Raw genomic sequence first — 25,801 nt, 5'->3', positions numbered from 1 at the left:
ATGAAAACACGCACACACACACACACACATAATGAGGACAGTAAACTCGTAAAACTAATATCAGTTGCACCTTGGGAAATTTAGATTGATACAATTTTCTTTGTTCTTGTTATGCTATTAGATTTTTTTTTTTTTTAAATAAGAAGAAAGAGACTTTAGAAAGAAGTAAATTAAAGGGAGAGATGTGTTCACTGAGTACATACTGCCTGTATGCATTTGGGAAACAGTTTTTCATCGTACATTTTTGGTTTGATTACATTGTCAGACATAAAAGCGTTAAAAGTAAATGCACATCATTTTGTTATATTTATTATTGAAAATAAAATTTTATATAGTGTGAAAAAGGAGTTACATTGAACCATCTCCAATATTATGCTATACAGTGTGGTTTATTTTCTTGTTTTGTTTTCCTTTTTTTGGGGGGGGGGGGGGGGGGTGTTCTTGTTTTTTTCTTCTTCCACAACTAGGTCTCTTTCTGAAGTTTCTCAAAGTACGTTTTCTTTCTTTTCGGTGTCATGTATCTTGGCAACTTGCTACTGTAGTAGCTGCATACACATTACATGTACAAGTGGGCATATAGCAGGTATATATGTACACAGTACAGGCATTGCTGACGTCGTTTTCACCATCTTCCGTCAGTCGAGTCAGTATCACCTGTCTGCCAACTTACTCAGTTGCCATGGCAGCGAACTTGCATTTGGGTGGAGAAGCTCTGTTGGGGGAGGGGGTGTAGGGGAGTCGACAGAACACGGTACAGCTGCGAGTGTGTGTCTGCCGAAACAGGAGCAGGGAAGTAGCAGAGATTGTCAGAGCTTTTGAAGTTTACAGGAGGGGGGCTGCAACGAAGTTGAGGAAGCTGGTAACATGGGGCCTTCTTTTCGTTCACTCGGAAATCGTGTAAGGGCTGACTCCACGCCTGCCTTTCGTTGACCTACTTTTGAAGTTTTTTTCACGTGCGTGCCAAGAACCGGGATCGTGGGGTGTACGGGTTTCGGTTGGCTGTTCTGTGTGGTGTTAACGGACGAAGTACATGTATTCCTGTGGGCATTAGCGCAAGCATTCACCGACTCCTGGCCTGGCTTGTCTTCAAGTTCAGCACCTGCAGGGCCGTAGATCGGCACGAGGCAGCAAAGACAAGTCAGGTCTATCTGAACACTTGCGTACGTACAGATGCATTGTGCTGTTCTGGTGGAACTGAGAGAGACACGTACACGGGATCCGTCGTACTGTCAACACGAAGAAATACTTAAAAAATGAATTGTTCATTGTCACCATACTTCTGTATTATTCTGTGACAGTGTAGAAAGAAGGTTTTCTTATTCATTGTCACCATACTTCTGTATTATTCTGTGACAGTGTAGAAAGGTTTTCTTCGTGCAGAATTGGAGCATCTTTCATTCATTGCAGAACTTTTTCTTTTTTTTAAGATAATACCATTGAATAAGTGATTTATGGGATCTTTGTGGAAAATAGTTATATGGATAGGTTTGTGTAAAAAATCATGATCTCAACCAACATTTTTATCGACTAGCATGTGTCTGCATGGTAATTCTATGCAATCACCCTCTGTTATCTGTGTGCACATATATCATTTGTAAACTTTTAACTTGGCATTTCTCAGCTTTTGATGTGATGAAATACTCAAAAATAGGAACCAAAATTGGTTCATAAATAGTTTTAAACAAGGACTTTACATGCACCCATTTTATGTATTAAAATAAAATGACTTGTTGGCCGGAGTGACAGATCAGAGATCAAGGTCACCATTCAGAAAGCAGAAACTAGCCCCTGTGGCAAGTGGTCATTGTTGCAGGCTGATGACTGGGAGGATTCAGGTTCAAGTCTCCGGCATTACATTTTGGGTTTTTTTACCTGTTAACAGCTTCTACTCAGAGTCAAGTGTGCTATGATTTCTAATTGGAAGACAGGGACCACTTGACGGATGCATCATTGGGAGTGTTACAAAAATTTCTTGACCATGTTTGCAAGTGTCTGTATCTCTCTGGCCGGGTTGATGCCAGAATATTAGGTACAGCTTTGTCAAGTAATCCCAAAACATAAATGGAAGTCCATGGTAGCATTCATTATCATCTTCACATACCATCCCACTGCCTCCTCCTGAAAACAGACTATGGCTGCCTAAATGGCGGGGTTAAAACAGTCGTACGTGTAAGAGCCCCTTCGTGTATACGCATGAACAACAAATCTTCACATTTATAAGAACAAAATGTCGCAGGTTCTGGGGCTCCCCAAACAGAACCAAAAACTTACAGTTATAAACCCCCTCACCACCACCCCACCCCCACCCCCCAGTCAAACATAGTTTTATGGTTGAAATGTAAACTTTTAGACAATAGATATTATATATATGAGGTTTTGCTTTCAATATGAATTAAAGTGATTTTGGTGGAATGATTGGTCTTGGTGCTAAAAACAAAAAAATCATACTGAAGGGTCAAGTTTAGGGGTAAAAATTTATGACATGATAATGGGTGAAAAGATGCTGAAGTTTGAAAGTACCTTTGTTGTTGTTGATAATGTTGTTTTTGTGTGTGTTTGTTGTTGTTGTTTTTAAATTTCTGACTTTATGAGTCTTTAAGACGTTTTTTCACATTTTCTTAAAAATAAACAATACATCAAATATGATAGACTTTAGTGATAGTCTAATGTTCATTGTATTCCACCGTATTGCCTCTAGATTGACAGATATTCAGTATATATTTGAGTACATGTATCTCATCTGAATGAGCAGACATTTGACATGCCAACACCACTGTTTTTTTAAATACAGGAGAACACAAGCAAAATTGTAATTAAAAGTTTGTTTCTGTTTTTTTTCTTCTTAAACTTACTATTTATGTAACCACAGTGTTCAAGCTGTTAGTGAAGTGATAATATGAAGCGTGGATTTTACTGATGGTTTTTGTTGACTCACTTGCGCGCGCGTGTGTGTGTGTATCCGTGGTAAACTTTAACATTGCCATTTTCTATGGAAATACTTTGTCTGCCAATACCAAAATTGGCATATATAACATGGTATGAAAAAAATCTTCTCAGTCATGTCAGTAACAAGTTGTAAGTTTCCCGAATTTAATAAAGCCATAGTATCGAATCACTAACGGTTTATTTCGTTGAGATGTGCTCCGAAATCCGAAATTTCTAAAAACCGCTTTCCACTGTGTTTGTCCGACGAGGCTGGAACAAGTAGAAAGTGGGTTGTTTTCGAAGACGACATGACCTCGTGTTTCTTGTTCACAATTAAAAGGAAAGAAACACAAATTCTAGACAGAACACTTACAGTGATACTAACTACACCATCGACGTGTTTACTCATATAAATATTCTAAATTGGACACTGAATTAACTGGAATGAACATAAAAGAAAAATTGAATCGCCCGTTTCTTTCAGCCCAATGTAGACTGGTTTGTGCAGATCTAGAGATAGATCTACTATGTGTTGCGATGTGTTTGAAGGAGATAACAACGTCACATAAAAGAAAAATTGAATCGCCCGTTTCTTTCAGCCCAATATAGACTGGTTTGTGTAGATCTAGAGATAGATCTACTATGTGTTGCGATATGTTTGAAGGAGATAACAACGTCTCCTTTTCCGCCGAAATAAAAAAGAATAATCGAGATGTAATAAAACGCACAAAAAACGTGATTTAAACCGCGTTATGATATCCATTACAATCACATCTATTTATCACAGGAAGAAGAAAACGTCAACATTGCTTAAATGTAGTCATTTGACGTCAGATGTGCCGCAGCCTTGGGGATTAGTCTGCTTGCATCAAAACTAAACGTGCGTGGTTCGATCCCGCTCGCAAGCCTTTTGTTTTTTCTCCCAAGTTTATCTATCATATTTAATACAGAGCACTTTTCAGCGATTTTTTAAATCTCTTTTTTTTTCCTCTCCACGTGATTCCTTTACTGGGTAGAGCGCGAAGCACAAGTGAGTCTTGAAGGCTTTGTCCCTTGTTTTGTTTTGTTTTTGTTTCTTTTTTCATAACTGTGCAACATTATAGTATTTTGTCCATAAAGCCTTTTTGAAGTTATATACAAACAGCTGTACTGAGAAAAGGAGAAAAAATAATCTGGAGACCGTGCAGTATCTTTTCCCCAAACATCTCACTCCCACCCTTTTTTTTTTTCTTTCTTTTTTCCTTTTTTGGTCCTCGATCACACCTATCTTAATGTTGTAATGTAAAGTTCGGGGTGAAAATCCTCATTCTTTTTAAATTTACAGACATCAGATGTCAGAAGAGAACGGGGTTTAGTTGACCAAGAGGAAACTGAGCTAGCGTTGTTTCGACCAAAACGTTCAAGAGTCACGGAAAGGCCACACAGTTGGTGAAATAATAGACTCAAGGTTGTAGATAAACAAGGCTTGACCCTTCTAACCTTCGTCATCTTTGAGCCCAGTACGAGACCAACTTGACCTGAGGGGCGATCGGAATGCCCAAGTTCTGGTCGTTAATCATTTTAGCTCAGCTAGTAGTCTTGGTCAGTGTAGCACAAACCTGTTTGGTATTAATAGGCTTCATCCTCTGCGACCTCACCTCGCCGGCGGGTCAGCTCGGCGGGTCAGCTCGAAAGTTCCACCGAAAGCTAAAACCACCAACCAAACGGAGAGTTTTCAAGCCCCTGAACGAAAGGAACACGGCAGATGGGGATTTAAGTGGCTGTTATGTCACACAACTTGAAGTCGGTTGCCCTGTCTTTCGTGGCCTCGGGGGTCATGTTTGCCCTCAACACGGTCGAGATAAATCAGTCCTCCAGGTTCAGATTACGCGTCTTCTCTGATAGTGTTTAAACGCGGGGCTTGCCCATGGCTCCTCACCAACCTCTCACCCCCAACCTCTCACCTTTCTCTGAGGCCCTTTCTTCACGTCTCACCTGCTAATAACACGCTTTCATACAATAACTTTGTTAACGCAGTGGACAAGAGTGGGTTTACCTAAAGTTCAGTGTGTGAATAATGATGATATTAGAATCAGATTTCATTGACTGTGGAATCCTGTGAATCAAAAGTCCGGGAATCATGTTTTTCTTTTATACAGTTCTTTCCAGTAAACCTTGAAGAATTACTTTTTCATCACCAATCTCACCCCCTCTGTCTGTCCCACTCCCTCTGTTTTTTCTAAAAGATGGTTTCGTAAGTCATAGTATTCTTGTTTGTTTAGAGTGGACTTACTCAGTTACAGAATCAATTTCTAGAAAAAGATTCTGCTTCCTCTCCATGTGTGTGTGTGTGTGTATGTGCGTGTGTGTGTGTGTGTGCACGCGCGCGTGTGCGTACATGTGTGCGCACATTTATCAAGGTGGTAAAAAGAGTTTGCTTCCACAGGCATGTGTTTGTCACTTAGTGTGTGTGTGTGTACACAGTGTGTTTGTGAGTGTGTGTTTGCTCATTATCCAGGGTGGGTTTTGTTAATAGATTTGGGAAATAAGCTGTTTAGCCCTCTCATACACAGTTTTATGAATGTCAGTAGATACATATTTGTTTTATCTTCTTTCTTTCCTTTTTTAAAAAAAAAACAACTAATGTGCACCCAGAATTTCTTCCCTCTCAACCTTTTCTGTATATTATTGGTGTCTGTTTGAGATTATGTGAGTTCAGTCATATGTGTTAATGAAAAAAACCCATAACACAGAGGCAAAAAATATGAAACACTTGTACATGAATATCAGTTTTGGTCGTGGTTTTTTTTTCTAAGTTAATTTTTAAGCATTTAATTTGACAGCATTGTCAAAATCCTTATACCACCACCAGCCGCCGTGGCGAAGTGGTTATTTTGCGGACTGACGGCTTTGAGGACACGGGTTCGAATCCCAGCAGAGGTGGGGTTTTTTGGCCTGTGGCTGTCTCCTACCCAGAGCTGAGTATGCTGTGGGCTTAAGTGGGGAGACTGGGACCACATAGTCGAGTGTCATCCACTTCAAGCTTGTGTCTTTGGGTGCGTTGCTCCAGCTACCTGACCAACAGTGCAAGTGTCTGTGTCTCTCGGGCCTGGTTAACGCTGGGGTATCATTATGACAGGAAGCGTAGAGTACAGCCTTGTCATGCAGTCCCAAACCAAAATGGACCACCATAGCAACATCATCATCGTCATCTTCCTCCTTATCATCATCAATATAAACAAAACAGCCTTAAAGTCTGTGGCCTTTCATGCCCTGCTGTCATGGTGACCTCATTTTCGATGCCCCTCCACTTCTGTGCTTGGGTTGAGTCCCTTCAGTGTCGGCAGATTCATGGGGCGCTGTTGTTTGAGGGATGTGGTGGCGGTCTCCACTCTGGGAGGGACGCTCACTCAGTCTGCCTCAGCGACTTAGCCATTATTGTCATTAGTAGGGGGCAAAGTAGGTGGTGTCCTAAGTATGTTGAACCAGAACAGGCACGACTGAACACCACTGAAGTGACTCAGCAGCAGTGCAGGGTCTCCTCTGGTGTGTGGCCTTCTGGCGACCTAACATCAATGGTTCCCTGTGGACTGCTGAAGCTGGAACTGTGATGGACGAACCTGGGTGTGGCTGTGAATGGTGGGATCTAAATGAGCGGCATGGGAGTAATGCCACTGAAACAGTGCAGATGATGGGATAGCAAAAAATAAATAAATAAATAAAATCCATATACCAAGGGTTATGGGAAAATGTGAAATTAAACATAAGATTATCTGTATTGTGATTGTTTACAGACAGCGCTCTGTACCTGAATCTTTGCTGGATGTTCAACATGATTTCGAGTGACACTACTAATGTGAGTAATGATGTCAACGGTAAAGAGAACAGTGATCCATCGTAGACTTGGACCGTTATCTTCAGCACCGTGCAGAGTGCAGCATGTTCTGTGTGGACTACAGTGGCAGAACATAAATGTTATTCTACCATGATTTCAGACATGAAATCCCTTGGTCTTTTATTGGTTGTTTTTTTTTGGTGATATCAACATGACCAGACAATGGGCTTGAGCAGTGAGGTCCGTGACTTGATCCTTCGCCTTGAGGTGTGGTTAGCTCCGTATATGTATGCTGTGTGCAGATTGCTGTTTGGCACTCTCTATCCAGCTTACGCATCCTACAAAGCTGTCAGGACCAAGAACGTCAAAGAATATGTGAGTATTATCACTGTTGTGTGTATGACTGTGACTGTGAGGTTATTGCTGTGTTCTCCTTTAAAATTGCATATTATTTCTAAGGCTTCCTTCTCAAGATCAGATTACCATGGGTTAAAGTGTATCAGAAGAAATCATGTTTTGTTTACTGGCACTAAAACAAAAGACTTCTGTAAAACAATATCAAAATATACAGATAAAGATGTCTTGCATAAATAATTTGGATAAAGTGGCCAAGGGACGGTTGAGAACTTTGTGGTAGTGCCTTCAGGGTGCAGTCTTCTTGCTTGTTGAGACTTCGGTATCTGTGTGCACCAAGTTTAAATTCACATGGAAATTGTATGACAACTATTCACCAAGAGAAAGAGGAGATTGTTAACCAGTGTTGGGAATGTATCAAACACAACCTGTTAGTGCATTTGCCTGTCATGTGTATAGCTGTAGTTGTGAGTACATGTATACTTGTTATTTGAGTGACAAATGTGTGGTTTGTGCTCCTTCTGACACATTACCACAAACTGTTGTGATTTCGTAGATCTCCTCTGATAAGACCTTAAGGGTGAGTCTTTAGTCCAGAGTTTAGGCCCTGGGGTGAGAATATGCGTCATGCACAAATGCCACATGATCAGTTCTAAGGCAGAATACATGTAATTGTATGATAACATATCGGAATATTACAACAAATATTAGATGTCATTCACATCTGCTTTACTCATCTGGTCTGGTATATATAGATAAGTATGGACTTGAAACTAAAAATTGATGTATATCAGCCTGAGGTTCATGCTGTCTTTGTGAGCAATAATATTAAGAGTGGGTTATCTCTGGAGTGGTCATTGTCCTGTCTGCCATTATCAGTCTGTCAGCAATTAAACTGAAAATAAGATAGTACTTGTACTCATAGCAGTCAGTTTGCATTTTAAAGGGAAGCAATTGCACATTCATGAATAGAATATATAGAGAATATTGTTTCACAGGTGTTGCCAAAATTGAAAAGAGTGGAAAAAACAGCAACCAATTTTTGAATTAACCTTTGATTAGTTAGCTAAGGTGGATGCAGCTCACACACACACAAAGTCACACACACACACACACACACACACACATCATTTGTAAATTATACTTATAGTGCAACAAATATACAGGCTTTTCTGTGTCTGAATGTGTGTGTGTGTGTGTGCATTTGAAACATTATGTGTTTGTGTATGTCATGTTTGTGTTCACTGTTGTGTGTGAGACAAATAATTCAACTGAACAGAAAAAGAGAACACACACACACACACACACACACACACACACACACTTTAAATCTCCAGGATGTCATGTATGATGATTGCTATGTCAGATGATTCTCCCTCTCCACTAGCCCCTCCCACTCACCCCCCACACCCCCACACTCCCCCTTCCCCTTTCTCTCTCCCAGGTTGTATATTCTTTGTTCCGTCCCGCATCAATACGGTTTAGGTTATCCAGGTCAGTGTCGTAGTGGCTTTATCTGTTCGTGGAGAGGAAGACCGTTTCAGTTCTGGGGACGAACTAGTTTTGGGTCTGCTGGCCAAGGAGTGGCTTCACTTGATAAAGAGCTTTCAGGCTAAGAGGGGCTTCTTGTCAGGAAGAAGCCACTGACAACTGACACGCACGGTGAGACGGCTGTGTGTGAGGAGTGTGGGGGCTCCACCCAGATGTGAGTGCCTTGGCTCGAGGCCAAGTCACATACGTACGGTACACAACAGCTTCCAAACAGACGTCGATAAAGGACGGGGGTGGGGGGAGGTTTGACCTACACTCTCTGAGTGTACGTATGGCGCGCGTACACATCTGTAGACGTTAGGGTCGGCTCCGGTTTTGCGTGGATCCGTTTTGCGACTTTGCCCGCGGGAGCTCGAAAGACTTTGCAGTCTGTATTTTACTATGAATTGACCAAGTTTGGTTGCTTTTATGTTTTCGTCAGTTGTTATTGACAGCGGTGTTTACGTTAACTTTGTTGTTGTTGATAAGCAGTTGTTTTATTATGACCATGTGAGTGATCTCGGTCAGTTCAGGCGTCACTGCGTTCGGACAAATTCATATATATATATACGCTGCACCACATCTGCCCATGTTTATCACTTTATGATTAAATTCACAGTATACACACATAGCTTACACACACATGAACACTTTGTACATGGACAGTTTTGATGTTGGAAAATCAGAATAATGGTAGAGATCTCCCCACTCTTGTCTGTCTTTCATCCATCACCATTTACATACATATGTGTGTGTGTGTGTGTCAGTACACACATAATGCACATGTGTGCATATTGTGTGTGTAAGTACACCAGCAATTTCGCAAGTCGTGGGGCAAAAGAAAAAATCAATTGGTTTGTGTGCTGTATGTGTCACTATACACAAAATATTTTGTATTAATTTGAATGTCAACATTGAAGCTCACCTCATACAGAGCTTTCTTTGTGTCAAGTGGGCCATAATGTTGAATTCTTCCTTCAGCAGGAATGAATCATGCATGAACACCACTGCTCTTACACAAGGCAGCATGAGACAGCATAAACGGCTAAGGATTTTTGTTAGTAATATTTTTTGGTGACAGACTTTCCAACAAATGCTGTTTGAGTAACATTAAACACAAAAAGAAGTTGAGTTTCAGAGTATCAAACACTGTGATCATTGCATATGTGTGAATAAATCATTTTCACACTCACAGCAGAGTAAAACAAAAATTATGTGCTTGACAGAACAAAGTATTTTATCTCTTAAAACTATGCTGCTCTTGCTTTTGGTTGGATACAACATTGTGGATTGTGTAATTTATATTTATAAGCTTTTTTATAACAAGTGTCAGTGAGCTAGCTGTTCTTCACAAATCAGTGTTCTTTGTTTAATGTGTGTGTGGACATGCCGTCCTCAGTTTTTGATGACCTTTTCAGTAACCCTTGTCAAAGTTTGGGAAATTTCACTTTTCAGTTTCTAAGTAAGGTACAAAATGCCAAAGTTTATTAAAACGTGCAATGTAAGAGGTGAAGGAAAATAATCAAATTTGTTTTATGAAGTTGCTTAATTTTTATCTGTACATTTTACCACCATGACCATTGAAATTGGAAACTACAGAAATTGAATTATATAGATTTTGGAGCTACACACACACACACACACAAACACACACACACACACACACACACACACACACACACATATACACACAGTACTTTATAAGCATATGTATATATTTTAAAGCTCCCAGTTTAGTAGCAGTGGATCCATGCATCCATAAACTACATAGGTTGTAATGATATTACAAAATGATCTTGGAAAAAAAAACCCACTGTGGTTTATTAGTGATGTGTGTAAACCAATCACAGAACCAATCTGTCCACATGCCAGTTAATGGTCCTCATGTCCGTGCAAGCTGCATGCAGATCACAGTCCTGAACTGACATGGTTTGTTCTATATGTCTGTGTGCGTTTGTCTAAAGGTTAAGCCCTCCCAACAACCCACTTTCCCTCCCTCTCCCTGGCAAGTCACGTAAGAGGATCATGTTCAGTCCTGTTCAGGCTTCTTTCTGGTCACATTGCTGGCTGGCTTACCTGTTCAGGCTGGTATTTGTCACACACTCTCTCTCTTTCTCTCTGTGCATAAGTAGGGGGAGGATAAAGGAGTGTTGGGAAGAGGAGTGAGGGGGCGGGGGTACCAGACGAATTTACCTCCGTTTTCCATTCCAGTTCCCAAGGGTGGTGTGGGCAAGGAAGCGGATCGCCCAATGTCCTAATAGGAAAGGACATGAGCACAGTGAAGCCAACGACTCATGGCAGTAGTTCTTGCTCAACATATACTTGTGAGGGAGAGAGGGAGAGAGAGGTGTGTCAGGAGTTTGGGGGGTGGAGGGGTCGAACGTTCTGGATGGGTGGTGACAGGTTTTTCTGGGATGTAGGAGTGCCAACAGTAGTCCAAAAAGCATGTAAAACCATTAAAGTCTGCCCAGAACCAGTTCACATGATTGTGTGAAATGGCAGCTACCATCCCATGTCTTTCAGTGCCCTACATTCTTCCATGTTATCATTATCACCACACTCTTTTGACTTATTCATGTAAACAACAGAGTACATATTTGTGAAGGTGTTGTGCACACTTGATTTATAGGCATAAATAATATGATTATTTATTCAAGAACTGTGCTGTTAAAGAGACATGAGTTTGCCATATTCCACCCCCCAATGATCACATTTTTATTGGGATGAGTGAGGGGTGGATTTTTTTTTTAGATAGAATTGCAGCTGGAATCTTGTGTTGTGCTTTGTATTTAAATTGTGTTTTTATGCATTTGGGAGTTGCAGTTGGGATCTTGTGATATCTTTTGTATAGATTTCACTATAAATCATGTATTTTATGTTTGACTTGATCATGTGTTTGTGCGTTTGTGAGTATGTTTTGTGAGATACGAAATATGAAATGAGCAAGGTTCAGTACTACCAAAGCAGGTGGTATTTTCATTGCAAAATGTCATGTCAGTGTGTAGACCTCCCTTTCTCTTTGGCAAGCTGTGCAGCAAACATGCATTTGGCCAATTGCGTCGTTTCGTTTGAAACGTATCTTGAGACGGCCCCTGTAAACTGAAGGAAGGGATAGTTGAGGTAGCTGGATCTTGGACGGAAAGACTGCTGAAAGGAAACCGGGGGGGGAGGGGGGGGGGGGGGCTTCAGAGGAGTGGGGATCATGGTAAACATTAAGTGTGGGACTTGAAGGGTGGTGGTGGTAGGGAGAGAGCTGAGAGAGGTTGGGCACGCAGAGTGGAGAAGAGCGCAGAGTGGAGAAGAGCGAGGGTTTGCTTTCGTGGCTCAACTTGTATGACTCAGAGGCGTTACCATCATCCTCACTATCCCCCACTTTATTTTCCACTCTTCCTCACACACTTCTCCCTGGCTCAAACTCCTGTGTTTATGCGGTACGATACGTTTTTGGCGTTGCCTGATTTTCTTTTTACCGCTTTTTCGTGCCAGGAAGGAAGCAACAAAACCCATTACGTACAGTAGTTTGAGAGGGTCCGTTGGCCTTATATTAAAGTCTTTTTTTTCAGCGGTAAACAGTAAACTTTGTCGAAGGGCTTTAGTAAGATCTCACGAACCTCGCATTTTAATTGCAACACGCTGTGAAATATCTGGGCAGGGAAACCCATGTAATGTCTGCGTGCTGGATCTGCATGTAAAACGATGCCACTGCAGCACCGTTATTTGATGCAAAGGCAGAAGAAGACCCCCACGCGCCAGTCTGATAGGCACGATAACAATCAGCAGACGCTCACCCAACCGTCGTGGACGGGTTCCCCCCTTGATAAGCAGGCTTTGGTAGCCACCATCACCACACGCACTTGTCTGGTATGGGCCAAAGAGAGTCGACGGTGTGGGTATCCTATCATTGGTCATGCCAGCCAAACCGTTGGGATGGAATAGGTCAGTCACCGAGAAGAAACACTCTTGTGCCGCCCCTGTGAGTGATCACCCGTGATGATGGTGGGATGCGGGTGGGTGGGGTGAGTGGGTGGAGAGGTCATTAACGGTTCCAGCATAAAAGCTGGCTCTAATCAATCATTCATCGATTTACCCGACCCCAGCTGTGTCTGATGTCGGTCCACCCACTTTTTCCTCCTCCGATGCTGTGCTGTATGGCGTAACAGCTGCTGTGTTTTTGCCATCTGTGTGTGTGTGTGTGTGTGTGTGTGTGTGAACCTGAAAGTCTCAGCGGTCAACGGAGTACAGTACAGTCCGACTTGCAACCATTTCCCCCATACTGTCACAGTGTCAGAATGTTGAACTTGTTGCACTTGTTTGTTCGGGTAGGTAATATATTTTATTATAAAGAGAGAGAGAGGGGGGGGGGGGGGAGGAGGGGGGGGAGAGGAAAGATAAGAAAACACATAAACTTTAGTATTTGTCTCTGCACTGCAGAGCTGGAGAAAGAAACTTTTGGCGAAAATGTTCCTGCTGTGGTGTTCTGTCAGAGTTAACTATATGTTCATGGACATTCGTTCGTCGTTTTTGTAGTTTCCTAAAAAGCACTTTAAGCCAGATTGTTGAACACAGTCATTGAGTATGCGTGCGGGGCACACACACGCACACACACACACACACACACACACACACACACACACACACACACACACACACACACACACACACACACACCACACTCTCTGACTCTCGCTCGCTCACACACACACACACACCTGCTGACTACACAACTATATTGATTGCACCTGGATAGATAATAGCACCCTAGTGTGATGAAGAAATGTTTGCATTAAACAAGCAGTAAATGTCATTTGGCAACAAATGCATTGCTAACTAGTCCACGTTATCATATTCCTTGCTGCGTTAAATGGCAAGAACCGTTTTGTTTGAAAATGTTCTGTAGTATGTCGTTTTGTGTAACTGTTCAATGTAGTATGTTGTTTACTTTAAGACATTGTTCTTAAAATCTATCAGGCTCACATTTTACAAACCAGTTCCAGAAAAAATACCTCAAAAGTGAAAAATTGAAAATGTTTGATGAACGTAAACATGAAAAAAGGAATTATAATGAAGGATTTAGGGTTATTGTGCGCACACGTGTGTGTGTTTGTTTGTGTGTGTGTATATGTGTGAAACTTCCCTCAATTCGTAACAATGTTATTGTGAACGCAATTTATCTTTTATACTCAACAGTAGTATTTTCGGGATACCTGCGAAAATCATGCCTTGTGTACTGTAGTGTGAACAGGATTGATCGACACGTATTGACGGAGTAAACAGCATCTCTGCGAAGTGTACATGCGTGCATGTGCATGTGCTGCATTCTGCTTGAAGACATTACAGGTGTGGGGATGGGTCGGCGTGTGAAGGGGTGGGGTGTGGGGGTTCAAAATGGGATGGATCCGTCTTAATCAGTAGCCCCCACCCTCCTTCCCCTGTCTCTCATGCCTCCTCATCCTTCATCCAGGCACCCTCCCCAAACCCCCACCCCCACCCCCGTCCCCCTGCTGCTTTCCCCTTTCCTATCAGGCCATCTACGTTCACGTCGGTTTTATTTACTGACTTCATTCCTTCCCCTCCCTTTCTCGCCAGCTTTCCTTTTTTTCTCTCTCATCATTGCCTCTCCTTTACCCACTCCCCCCCCGCCCCTCCTTTCTCCCTTCTCTTTCCTGGTTGTGTTTGAAGGCTGTTCAGTGCCACATCCCTTCACCCCACCTCTCTCTCTATCTCTTTCTCTCCACAGGTGCCTGGGGAGGAGCCGGGAAAGGAGGGAGGGAGGGAGGGAAGGGGTGGGTGGAGAGGGCCGACAGAGGGGAGAGGGAAATTAGGCGGCACTGGCAGGCTGCATAATACCCTGCCTTTGTCTCCCCCCCCACCCCTCCGACACAAAAATCAATGCCGTGCTAGCCTCATCACACCCACTTTCCACCCATTCCCCCCTCCCCTCTCTGCTGCAAGCGCTTCTCAGTTGTGGAGAGGCGTCTTATTTGGGGGGTCGTCTCCAAATGAGAAATGGGAGTAGTGACTGTGGCTGGCTGGCCGCGGGTCCACGCAAGTAGTATATGCAGTAAATGCGTACACGCGCACTTGCATCCTTCGGCGCCCCCAACCTTCCCACTCTCCTTCCCCATTCAGTGTCTGTAAACAATTGTCCTCACTCCTCCAAGCTCAGGAATATCCATACACTTATTATTTTGTACATATGTTTGTGGTGTATGTGTTTTTTTGTGTGTGGAAATAAATGTTTAAAAAAATATATATATATTTCCTTTTTTGTTTTATTTTTGGTTTATTTTTTAACCCAGTTCATAATCCTAAACTTGTTTCTTGCGTTTCCGATTAAAACGTAGGGTATAAGGCTGCAGCACAACAAAAATAATTTCGGCGTCCTACTGACCTCCCGGTTTCTGGCATTGCTGATCTCATACATGTATGTATACACGTGAACACAAACGTGTCTGTCTGGCGCTCAGCGAAGGCATGAAAATAGTATGAAACAGTGCCTGTGCAAGCTTTCATTCTCTCTCTCTCTCTCTCTCTCTCTCTCTCTCGAAGTTTTCCGGCACCGGCATAGTTGCCCCTGCAGTCAGTCTGCAGGATTTCAAGTGGTTCCAACGTCTGCATACATGTCTGTTGATGCGTTCATGGACCGTGCGCTTCCTCGAACGTTGGGTTTCAGCTATTTATGTCCTGCACTGCGCGCTCAATATATTAATCAGTCCAAAGAGCTTCTTCATCAAAGGATGCAAGGGGACCGAGTGGCTTCAAAGGCCAGTCTCGCTCTGTTGCCAGACAGCTGATTTGTAACACACTAGACGAGAGCGGAGGCCTGGGGTGGGGTGGGGTGGGGTTGTTTTTAATGGGGGGGGCGGGGGGGGGAGGAGGGGGGCGTGGGGGGGGGGGGGAGGACTGGGAGGCCGTATTGTTAGAACCCAGCCTGTCTTTGTATACCCGCCCCGCCCCCGACCCCCCCCCCCCTTCCCACTCCAATTATGGGGTGTTTGTTTTTTTTGTTTTTTTGGGGGGGGGGGGGGGTTATTATAAAAAATAAAAAAAAATTTTTTTTGGGGGGGGAGGAGGGGTTGGTATTCAACCTAGGGAGTCAGCGGGGTGGAAACTCCATGGCTCTGAGCTTTTGGATAGTAGAGGAATGAATGAAAGTTAAGACTGGCCGTGGTTGAAGAGACTGAGACAGGGATGAGAGGAATGTTGTGCTGAAATGGAAGTTGCAGATTTTAATTGATGCCGGTTCGGTCCTGTTGACGTCTTTCCGATAACCCGAGAAAACACACACACACACACACACACACACACACACACACACACACACACACGCCGCCGACCCCCCACCCCCACCCTTCCCCCCTCGTCTCCCGCCCCACACACACTCACGAGAGAGAGTTGTGACACCGTCACGACCATCCCAGAATAACGGTCTGGTAATGGCAGGTTGGGCGGCTGCTTCATATCTTATGTTTGCCTGCTGAACCCGGCAACAGAGTTTCCAAGCAGTGTTCTGCCTGGAACTCAGCTGTATATATATGTATTCACGTATTGATTTTTTGCTTTGGATCAAGAAATGTTTCACTTGTATACGGAGAGAGGCAGGCAACGAAATGGAATTTTGCAGCACACGAGACTCCGAGAATTTATCGATTTTGCAGGGCTCAGGATGTGCTATCCGTTCTGGCGTTTTGTTTTCCTTGCTGACGTTCACTGGGCTCATGCTGTCTGAAATCTCTGTTCGTGGTGAGAGAGAGGGAGAGAGAGAGAGAGAGAGGAGATTTGCACGCCTGTGTGTGTGTGTGTGTGTGTGTGTGTGTGCATGTCCGTGTCCGTATCCACGCGCATAGTTTTGTCCACACACGCGAGAAGGACGGAGTGAAAGACAGCCATCGAGACAGGGGAGTGGGGGGCCGGGGAGGGGGATGGTCGTCCTTCCAGGGCAATGAACCTGCCAAGGGCTTCACTTGGCAGCAAGAATATGTATGGAAGGAAAGAGGTTTGGGGGTGGAGGGCAGCAAGAGTCAAGTCATGACAGCAGTGAGACTTGACAGCAGAAGGGCACTGCGCAACAAAGCCCTGAAAAAACCCATTAAAACTACTATTCAGGCAGTGTATTATTTTATTGAAAACAACTACAGACACTATCGTACTGTTTCGTTTAGAAATAAGCAAACAGAAAAACTAACTCTCTCTCTCTCTCACACACACACACACACACACACACATTTGATGATAGGGGTTTGGGGTTTTCGTTTGTATTTGGGATCGTGATCTGACAGTTTAGAATGAGGGGGCGAGGGGAAGCATCAGCGCTGGATAACACTCATGGAAATATTGTCAGGTATAAACGGAGCATATGCTCCAGATGCACCAACACTGCCGTGTAAATTAATTGTTGCTATTGCTGTTCAAAGTTTTGTTTGTATTTTATCTACTTGTTTCGCATTGTGTTTTGGCTGGGGAAGGATGGTCATGATGAAAGGAAAGGGAAAAGATAACTCGGTAGCAGAACTGTAACTGAAACGACAACGAATAAGCACATGTGCCACTGGCTGACCCACTTTACAGCTTCATGGAACTGTTCTCGGAGGAAACTGTTTGGGAATGAGTGAGCCATTTACTCCCCCCACACAGAACACGCTAACTCTCAGCCCCCCATCCCTTCCTCTCCACAAATCTTTGAAGTCCGTGATCCCTCTCTCCATGCGACTCACGATCCCCCCGCGCGCACACACACACATTGACTGATTGAGTTTCTGAACTACTGACCTTTCCGGTGGTGTAACTGTGGACGTGAGTGGACTTGCTGGACAGGACGGGGGTCGGCCGTGTAATGTATGGGCTGGTATGTTAAAGGTGGTGACCGGACAACCACCACTCTCGTTCAAACAGGCCACTATTTACACTGACCTTATCCTCCTCCTCCCTCAACCCCCTCCCACTCCCAACCCCCCATCACCCCGCCTCCAACTCTTCACCCCGAACGTGACCCCTGGCGTGCTTTGTTCAAGGCTCTCTCTCCCACAGCACAGGACACGCCATGCCAAGTAGTGAAGAACAAAACCGGGGTACTCGTGGCAAGGAGTGGCGGCAATGGTAGTGGGTGCACAGTGAGGGGTGGGATACACGTGTACCGATAGCAGGAATGTGTTTGTGCGTGTGTGTGTGTGCTGTTTCTGTTACAGCGTGTGCGCTTGCATACCTGTGTTTGTAATTAAGTATGCAAAACCTTCGCGTTGCAGACCGAACTAAAAGGTGTTTATATCTAACAGCTTACAAGCAGAAGAGCGGATCATGGTTTTGCCAGCGCATCGCGAAAGCCGTCAGCATCTAACTGAGCTGCCTTTATTTTCCTGCTCCCCTTCTCTTTTCTTGTTTTGTTCTGTCTCCCTGTGTACAAGCCCAATGCAGTTGCTCGGGAGAGGTCGTGAAGTAGAATATAGACTTTACGCGCGCAGTAAGGTAAAGAAACCAAACACAGAACTTGGGAGTGGGGTGCAAGACAGGCAAGGCTGGAGGGGGGATAGGGTGTGGGGGTGGAGCTGAGGGGCTTCCAAGAGAAAAATAATGGCTTCATTTCCTCGGCGGAGTTTCTTCCTGTTCGATAAGAAGTTCTGCTGAAAACACTCATGTCAGGCATAGAAACCGAGGAGGGAGAGGGATTTGGGGTGGGGGGTGGGGGTTGATACACCGAACCCAGTGGCACTACTGCTCTACCCCTATTTTCTGTACCTCTCTGATTTTCTCACTGTCTCAGCTCCCTTAGTCCCCCGCCTCCCCTTCTAACGCATCTCTCTCTCTCTCTCTCTCCATTCCTCCGACTCTCCCATCGCAGTGTGCAGCATTTCACACTTCCCTTGTGCTGGTGCAGCGGAAAGTTGCATGTTCGGTGGGGAAAAAAATCCACTCCTCTCTTCTCTGTGGCAATCATGCCGCCCGAGTAAACCCGGTCTCTTGTGTAGTGAGGGGGGAGGTGAAGAGGAAATCAATATTAACTTGCTGTGTGTGTTGGCTGGGGAGGGGGGTAGGAGGGGGTTGGGGGGTGGCTGGAGATGAGCTCGGACCCGGCGGACTGCACCATTGGTGAGAGAGAGGACGAGGAGGACCCCCATCTTCTCCCACCCCACCCCTCTTTACCCCTGTTTCTCCGTGGAGGGGAGGGGGGGTGGAAGTGGGGAGGTAGTAGAAAGGGGTTGGGAAGGGGGTAGTAAGGTTGGGAAAGGCTGGTGGGAGTGGGGCACTAACAGCGGCAGATGTGCACACACACACAGCCATGATAAACAGACTCGCCTTCTGTTGAGTCCCTGGAAAGTGGGTTATGCAGTTGTGAAATGCACGGCCCTCTCATTTCCTGCCCCCACCCCCCCATCCCCCTCCCTTAACCTCCGACCCCCACCACTTCCTCTCATCTTCTTTCCCTCAGTTCTTTCCTTCTCTCGTAATAAAACACCCCCACCATCCACCCTCCTTCCACCGAGCGTTTGATTATCATTGCTTGTTTTGTTTTGGTAGTTTCTTGTCCACACCTTCCCACGCGTTCATGCTTGTTTTGTTGTTGTTTGTTTGTTTGTTTTTATTTTTGTTTTGATGTCTGTACTGCTGTTTGTTATTTCATGTCTGACCTTTAGTTAGTGTTTTCGGTTGTTGTTTACCAATGTTTGTCGATGTCGAGCATAGGGTTTTTGATTTGGTCTGTGAAGGTTTGATTACACGTTTGTATTTACATATTATTTTTGTTCATCGGGGTGTGTGTGTGTGTGAGAGAGAGAGAGAGAGAGAGAGAGAGAGAGAGAGGTTCTCTACGATTGTTTACAGAGTTAAATATTCCACCACTTAATGACAGTCGCAGAATTGAGAGGACAGACTTGCTAGACTGTTATCTCACCAGTCCTCTTCGCGTGGTTTGGAGACTGTGTGGAGTTAAACAGTATACACATATTATCATGTAAGCTTCCAGTTAAGTAGAACGGAGGCCGTACCAGCAGGTCGGGGTCATCAGCAACGTTGGTGGTGGGACGTAGCCATAGCCTGTGTCGTACTTGTAGCGAGACTGGCCTACTTAGTTTTCGTCTCTTGAGCTCCAGCAGGGTTTTCTGCTGTGGGCTTTCCACCGCGCTGACAGGGGGATTAGGGCATTGCGCACAGCATAGCTAGATCCCTTGTGGGCATGCAAATGTGGAGGAGGAACAAGGGGAGGGGGGAGGACTTTTGTGTGCAGGGCGGTGGTGTGGTAGGGGGGTGAGGGGGTAGTGTAGTGTATAATTATGTGCATTCCCTCTCTCTCAATTCCCTCTCTCATACAATGACAGACTGTTTTCGCACTCCCAAAACACAGTTCAAACACAGTTCAAACACACGCGCGCACGCACACGTATGCACGTGCATACACGCGCGCGCGCGCACACACACACACACACAGTTTGGCATGGCTGAGTGGTGTTTCAACGGTTGAAGTGGAGGTGTGTCTGTGTGTTTGCTGACGTGTAAATACATTTGGGGTTGGGTGGGGCATTTATGACTACATTTTTGGGTGGTAGAGCAAAAACCCAGTTCTTTTACTAAAGCCTTTTATGTCACATGATTTTACTGCAGACGCAGCTGACAAATCAACCTGATTCATGTAATTGTAACTAAACAGTGTAGGATGATGAAGGGGGAAAATCTGGTTGTTTGCATGGTGGTGTGGTTATGAAAGACAAAGCAGAAAGAAAAGGATGTGAGCAGAAGACTTCTTCTGCACTGCTGTCTCTCTCACTCACACACACACACACACACACACACACACACACACACACACACACACACACACACATGCATATGCATACATGTACATACATCCATATCACAGACAGGAATATTGTGTATATATATATACACACTCTCACACAATGTCAAAAATGTAAAAAGTCTTCTGTAGGGAATTGATATCTTAAGTTATTTCCAGCATACTAAATTATCAGACCCTATAGTAGTAGAAAACCAGTCTTGTCTATTGAAAATCTTATATGTTGAATACCTATTTTTTTTTTTTTTTTTTTTTTGTATTTTCGGATATTCTTTTGAGAACTGACAGATTTCAGGAAAAAACAACAAAAGTACCGTTTGGTTTCTTAAACAGGTATATATATGTAAAGATGCATAAGAGCCAGTCACACACACACACACACACACACACACACACACACACACACACACACACACACACAATCTTTCAGATTCAACTTCACCTTTTCAGCGTAAGTGTTTCAGCATCAGTGTTAGAAATGATGGAGATAATTTGGGTTAAAGAAAGAAAACTTCTGCTACTGTTTGGTTCTGTTTTATCGTTTTATCGCATGTGCATAAAGGACAGAGGTTGGGTGGGGAGTGTGAGTGTTCGAGCACCCCCACACCATAAGAGAATGAACGAAAAGAGAACAAAAAAAGGTTGAAGGAATACTTTCCCCCCAAATAAGTTACAACTTACAAGCAGGCGAGCTCTGTATAGTCAACAGACCAGTAACAGTCAGTGCAGCAGACCTGACCAGCAGCAACAGTGGTGAAGTCACAGACGCTCAGACAGACAGACAGACACACACAAGTTCCACCAGTCTTGCCCCAGACAATTCCCAGCAGCGCTGGTCTGGCAGCAGTCAAACTGAGCAAGAAGAGGGTGGCTGGCGGACCACATGGCTCGTGATGACGGCAGGCATGCTATGCAATGGAGAAAGGGAGGTGGAACGAGAAAGCGGTGGTAGTAGTGATGATGGTGGTAGTGGTGGTGGTGGGGAAATGGCTGGTGGTGGAGGAAGAGGTCGTGATGTCTGTGTGTGCGTACTGGTGAGGATGGAAGGGGTAAGGGGTGATGGGGCAGAGTGGTGTGTGTGTTTTGTTTGGTGGGGAGGGAGGTGTGTGAGGTGAGGTGGAGGTGGCCGCACGCAAAAGCAGAGGCTTTAACGTGTGGCTCATTCTACGGCCAAGCCCCGCCCCCTTTGGAGCGAGGCCAACTCCCCGCATCAAAACAGGGGGGCGGGGCTTAGGGACCGTCTCCCAAGTCGCGAGGTAAAAGTAGGTCAGTCTCTAATGGTGTGTGTGTGTGTGTGTGTGTTTGCACGCGCGTTTGCGTTCGCGTGTGGGGGCGATAGGTAGGGGTAGTGGAGCGTGAGTTGGATGGATGTTTCCATTTTGTAATCTTTCAACATCGTCCAATATTGCCAACATGTTTGCTTCGTAGTTCACAAACACACAGAAGGTATACACCTATCAGTCAGTTGTATAGCCTTTTATCAAGTGGGCTTTCAAGAACTGACAAGCAAGTGTGTTGAGTTTATGTGTAGGTCAGGCATCTGTTAAATTTCTCCTACCAGGCACCCCAGACCGTTTTTTCCCATTTAAACTTTGGCCTCATGGCAAAGCCCCCCTTCCAGCCCCCACCCCCCGAAAACGGAGTATGACTGCATTCATGGCGGGGTTAAAAACAGTCATGCACGTAAAAGTCTACTCATGTACACGAGTGAACGTGGGTGGGAGTTGCAGCCCACAAACGAAACAGAAGCAGCTTTTGTAAAGGGAATGGAAGTTTTAGAGATTGTGTACCTTGACAAATGCACACGCAGAGAGGGAAAAATTGTCAAAAATCACTATTGTGAATAGATGAGCGAACGAACACAAAGAAAGCTCATGTAAACACACACACGCACACACACACACACACGCGCACACACACACACACACACACACACACACACACACACACACACACACACTCAAGCAAGCAACCAAGCACACACACACAGACACACACACACACACATGATGAACTCTTATGGAAGGGATGAAAACAAATTGAGAAAAAAACACTTAGAAAAAGACACTGTAATCCTTGTCTGCATTTATTCTTCAGTTGTTTTAAATTCAAGCCTGGACCAAGAGTATTTCTTCAGAAATGCTGCTTTTTATGTACTGCAAAGCCAGAAGCACTGTTATTTTCCTTGAGGTTTGTTGTGTATTTGATGAGCATCGTATATATATCTGCTTGTGCCGAAGGTTGCACTGAAGACATTATTAATCTACTGGCTGTGTGTCCTGAACAATGTTTTGAATGCAGGCATGCTTATAAATTCATGCTCACTATTGCTCCTGTACAGCACTCTCCCCAAGTAAAATGAGACATTTAAGCTGGCAACAGCTTATCACTTTTCTTTCCCTCTCATTCTCTCTCTCTCTTTGTGTCTGTCTTATGCATGAACTTATGCATATGCACACACATCTCTGCATACAAACACAATGCAGAATGGCAGAAAAACTCAACTGGCATACATGCTTGCATGCATGTATGCACACAAGCAACCACACACACACACACACACACACACACACACACACACACACACACACATTCTAATAAGCATTCTAATAAGCTGGAAATTGATAAGTATACTTTTAACTTCAAGAACAATGCAGTCACTGTAGAGAAGACAACATTCCTTTGTGACTTTTCCTGTCAGTTTTTAGAGCTTCTCCAAAATAAAACAAATTTTAAAAGATTTTATAAAAAAATATGTATATATTTGTTTATTTTGTTATATTGGTATGGTTGCAAAATAACCGACGGTTACTAATTCTTTTTTTATTTTTTTTTTAAACACACAGAAAAAGATTCCAGCATTCTGTGTAACAAATGAAATCAATGTCAGAAACGTCAGTCCAGTTCAGCTTGAAATTTAAAAAAAAAGTGTTTGCTTGAAAGCGTGCCCCTTAATTTAGTGGAAAGGAAAAGAGGCATGTAACAGGACACGTCAGCATTTAAGCATGACCACCTGTGGCCTGTTCGCAAACCGACCACAGTGCACTTTTGGTGCATATTATATATATATATATGTGTGTGTGTGTGTGTGTGTGTGTGTTGATACACCACAAGCATATGTGCAGGAATGAAGTTTTTTTTTTGTTTTTTTCAGGAAGAGATAGGGTAGAGGGAGAAAGCCAAGGGAGAAAAGGTTAGGGGGAAGCAAAATGATGGGGGTTGGGGTGGGTGAAGGGATCTGAATTCACATCCATGTGGTTCATCATAATTATAGTCCTGGGGTAGAGTTAGTGGAGGGTGAGGGGGTGAGGAAGGCCTTGGGGAAGCAATGGGTTAGCATTTGGGGGTGAGGGGGGTGAGGTTGGGGGGAGTAAGGGGGCGGGGGGGGGGGATTTAGCCCTGTACATGTGATCAGGATAAAGCCAGCAGGAGCCCCATAAACTTGGTCTGTCTGGACAGAACAGGCAGGGTTAGCCAAACCCCAGACAGCCCTATGTAATGCTGGTGGTAACCACTGTCCCCAGGCATTCCACTGATTTAATCTGGACATAATGGATCACTGACCTGGACCCACTTTATGGCTCTCTTGACCTTCACTTTGGCCCGTGGCTAAAAGTGCCTTTGTATCAGACCAGTGTGTGGTGTGTCAGATACATGTGTGTGTGATCTGTCAAGTGTGTGTGTGTATGTGTGTGTGTGTGAAATGTGTGTGTGCTATGTCATATTAATGTGTATGTGTTGTGTGTGTCAAATTGTCTGTGATGTATGAACAGTGTGTGTCTGGTGTATAAAATGTTTGTGTGGTATGTGGTGTGTTGAATCTGTATTGTGTTTAGTGTGTGTTATCTGTTTGTATTCTGTTTGTGTGTGTGTGTGTGTGTGTGGTATCAAATGTTTGTTTGTGGTGTGATAAATCTGTGTATTGTGGTGTGTCAAATGTGTGTGTGGTGTTAACGTGTGTGGTGTGTGTGAGTGCATCATTCTTTGCATGGGTATATTGTGAGCACTTGACTGAACACTTAGACTGAACACCAGTCCTCAGACAACTTCTGACATTACTTGTCTGGAGGAACTCCACTAAAGTCCTCAACAACTGAACAAGTTTATAATGTTTAGTATTTCAGATGTTTATTTATTTATTTTTGTTTGCTTTTTGTTTTGTTTTAATTAATATATATATATATATATATTACTGATCTTAGTTGCAATGGTCCCTCAGACGATAGGAACCATGTGGCAAAGTTTTGCTTCATTCCTGATTTCCTGATTAACAGTAATACCAAGAATGTAAGAAGTTTGCTTGAAGACCAGCCACAAGGACTTTTATCTTGAGCTGTCACTAGTTTGTTCCCTATCTTTGATCCATCAAAGCAACTGAAAACCATCAGGCACACATATTTGTTCACCACCATCAGTTAGTAACAGAGGTACTATGGATTTGATAGGCATGTGTCATTAAAAAACAAACAAAAAACTATAATGTATGCATTCCACTTATTGTCATTGACCTCGCCTTGGATTTTGCTTTGTGAGGGCACATTTAACAGGTTATCAAGAATGGTCATCAGGGAAGTGTAGTAAAGGAATGAAGAAACAACCCTTGTTTTTTGTTTGTTTGATTTTCTCTCTCTCTCTCTCTCTCTCTCTCTCTCTGAAAGTCACTCCCTGTCTGTTTACAATCCTCACACAGTCTTTCATAGTATTCACACAGTGTACATGCCCTCTGTATGAAAGCAAACCATGTGTGTGTGTGCGTGCATGTCTGTCTGTGTCTGTTGGTCGTTCTGTCTCCTCCCTTCCCCGGACTCACACATACACCCTCTCCCTCTCTTACAATATTAAACCCCCATGCCACATGGGCTGTTGATTTATTCCAGTTTTCCTTGCAGCTGAATGTGGGTTTCACGTTTTGCATAACTGCCTTCTTTGTTTAACAGAAAGGCAAGGACCGACTCACTGAGTATGGCAAAGCCTAATACAGTAATAGGATTATTTCAAGTCAGTGACTTTAGGTAAAACCGTGAAATGGACTTATTGTATGGTGAGAAAAGGACATTTCCTGTACAAGGACTTGAAGGAGGAAATATTGAACATGATACATTTTTCATTATATATAATTATATATGTATTATATATATATATATATATATATATATATATATATATATATTATATATGTATATATAGAGAGAGATTAGAAAATGTCATCACTCCAGCCATATGAGTACTAAACTTCTGTTTCTTTTGTGTGTGGTGGCAGTCCCAACTGCCATTCTTTATCAAATTATATCTGTACATACATGTATATTTTTACATGATTTAATATGGCAGAACATGAGTGTGCCCTGTCAAATATAATATATTGATCAATCACTTAACTCACAACATTAATC

The 25,801-nt window shown here is 43.7% G+C and overlaps 1 protein-coding gene across 2 annotated transcripts in view; it reads left to right on the top strand.

The window, feature by feature from the left end:
• LOC143293639 (receptor expression-enhancing protein 1-like) overlaps positions 1–25,801 on the top strand; it is a 58,713-nt gene that overhangs the window by 5,580 nt on the left and 27,332 nt on the right. For both annotated transcript variants that reach the window (XM_076604746.1, XM_076604745.1), the window contains exon 2: positions 7,042–7,114. In XM_076604746.1, the coding sequence (XP_076460861.1) occupies positions 7,042–7,114 (73 nt within the window). The remainder of the gene's footprint in view (positions 1–7,041; positions 7,115–25,801) is intronic.

The sequence above is a fragment of the Babylonia areolata genome, chromosome 19 (genome assembly GCF_041734735.1).
Source record: "Babylonia areolata isolate BAREFJ2019XMU chromosome 19, ASM4173473v1, whole genome shotgun sequence".
NCBI classification, from domain to species: domain Eukaryota; kingdom Metazoa; phylum Mollusca; class Gastropoda; order Neogastropoda; family Buccinidae; genus Babylonia; species Babylonia areolata.
Note: the sequence above shows the minus strand (reverse complement) of the source record. Positions and strands in the feature narration are given on the sequence as shown.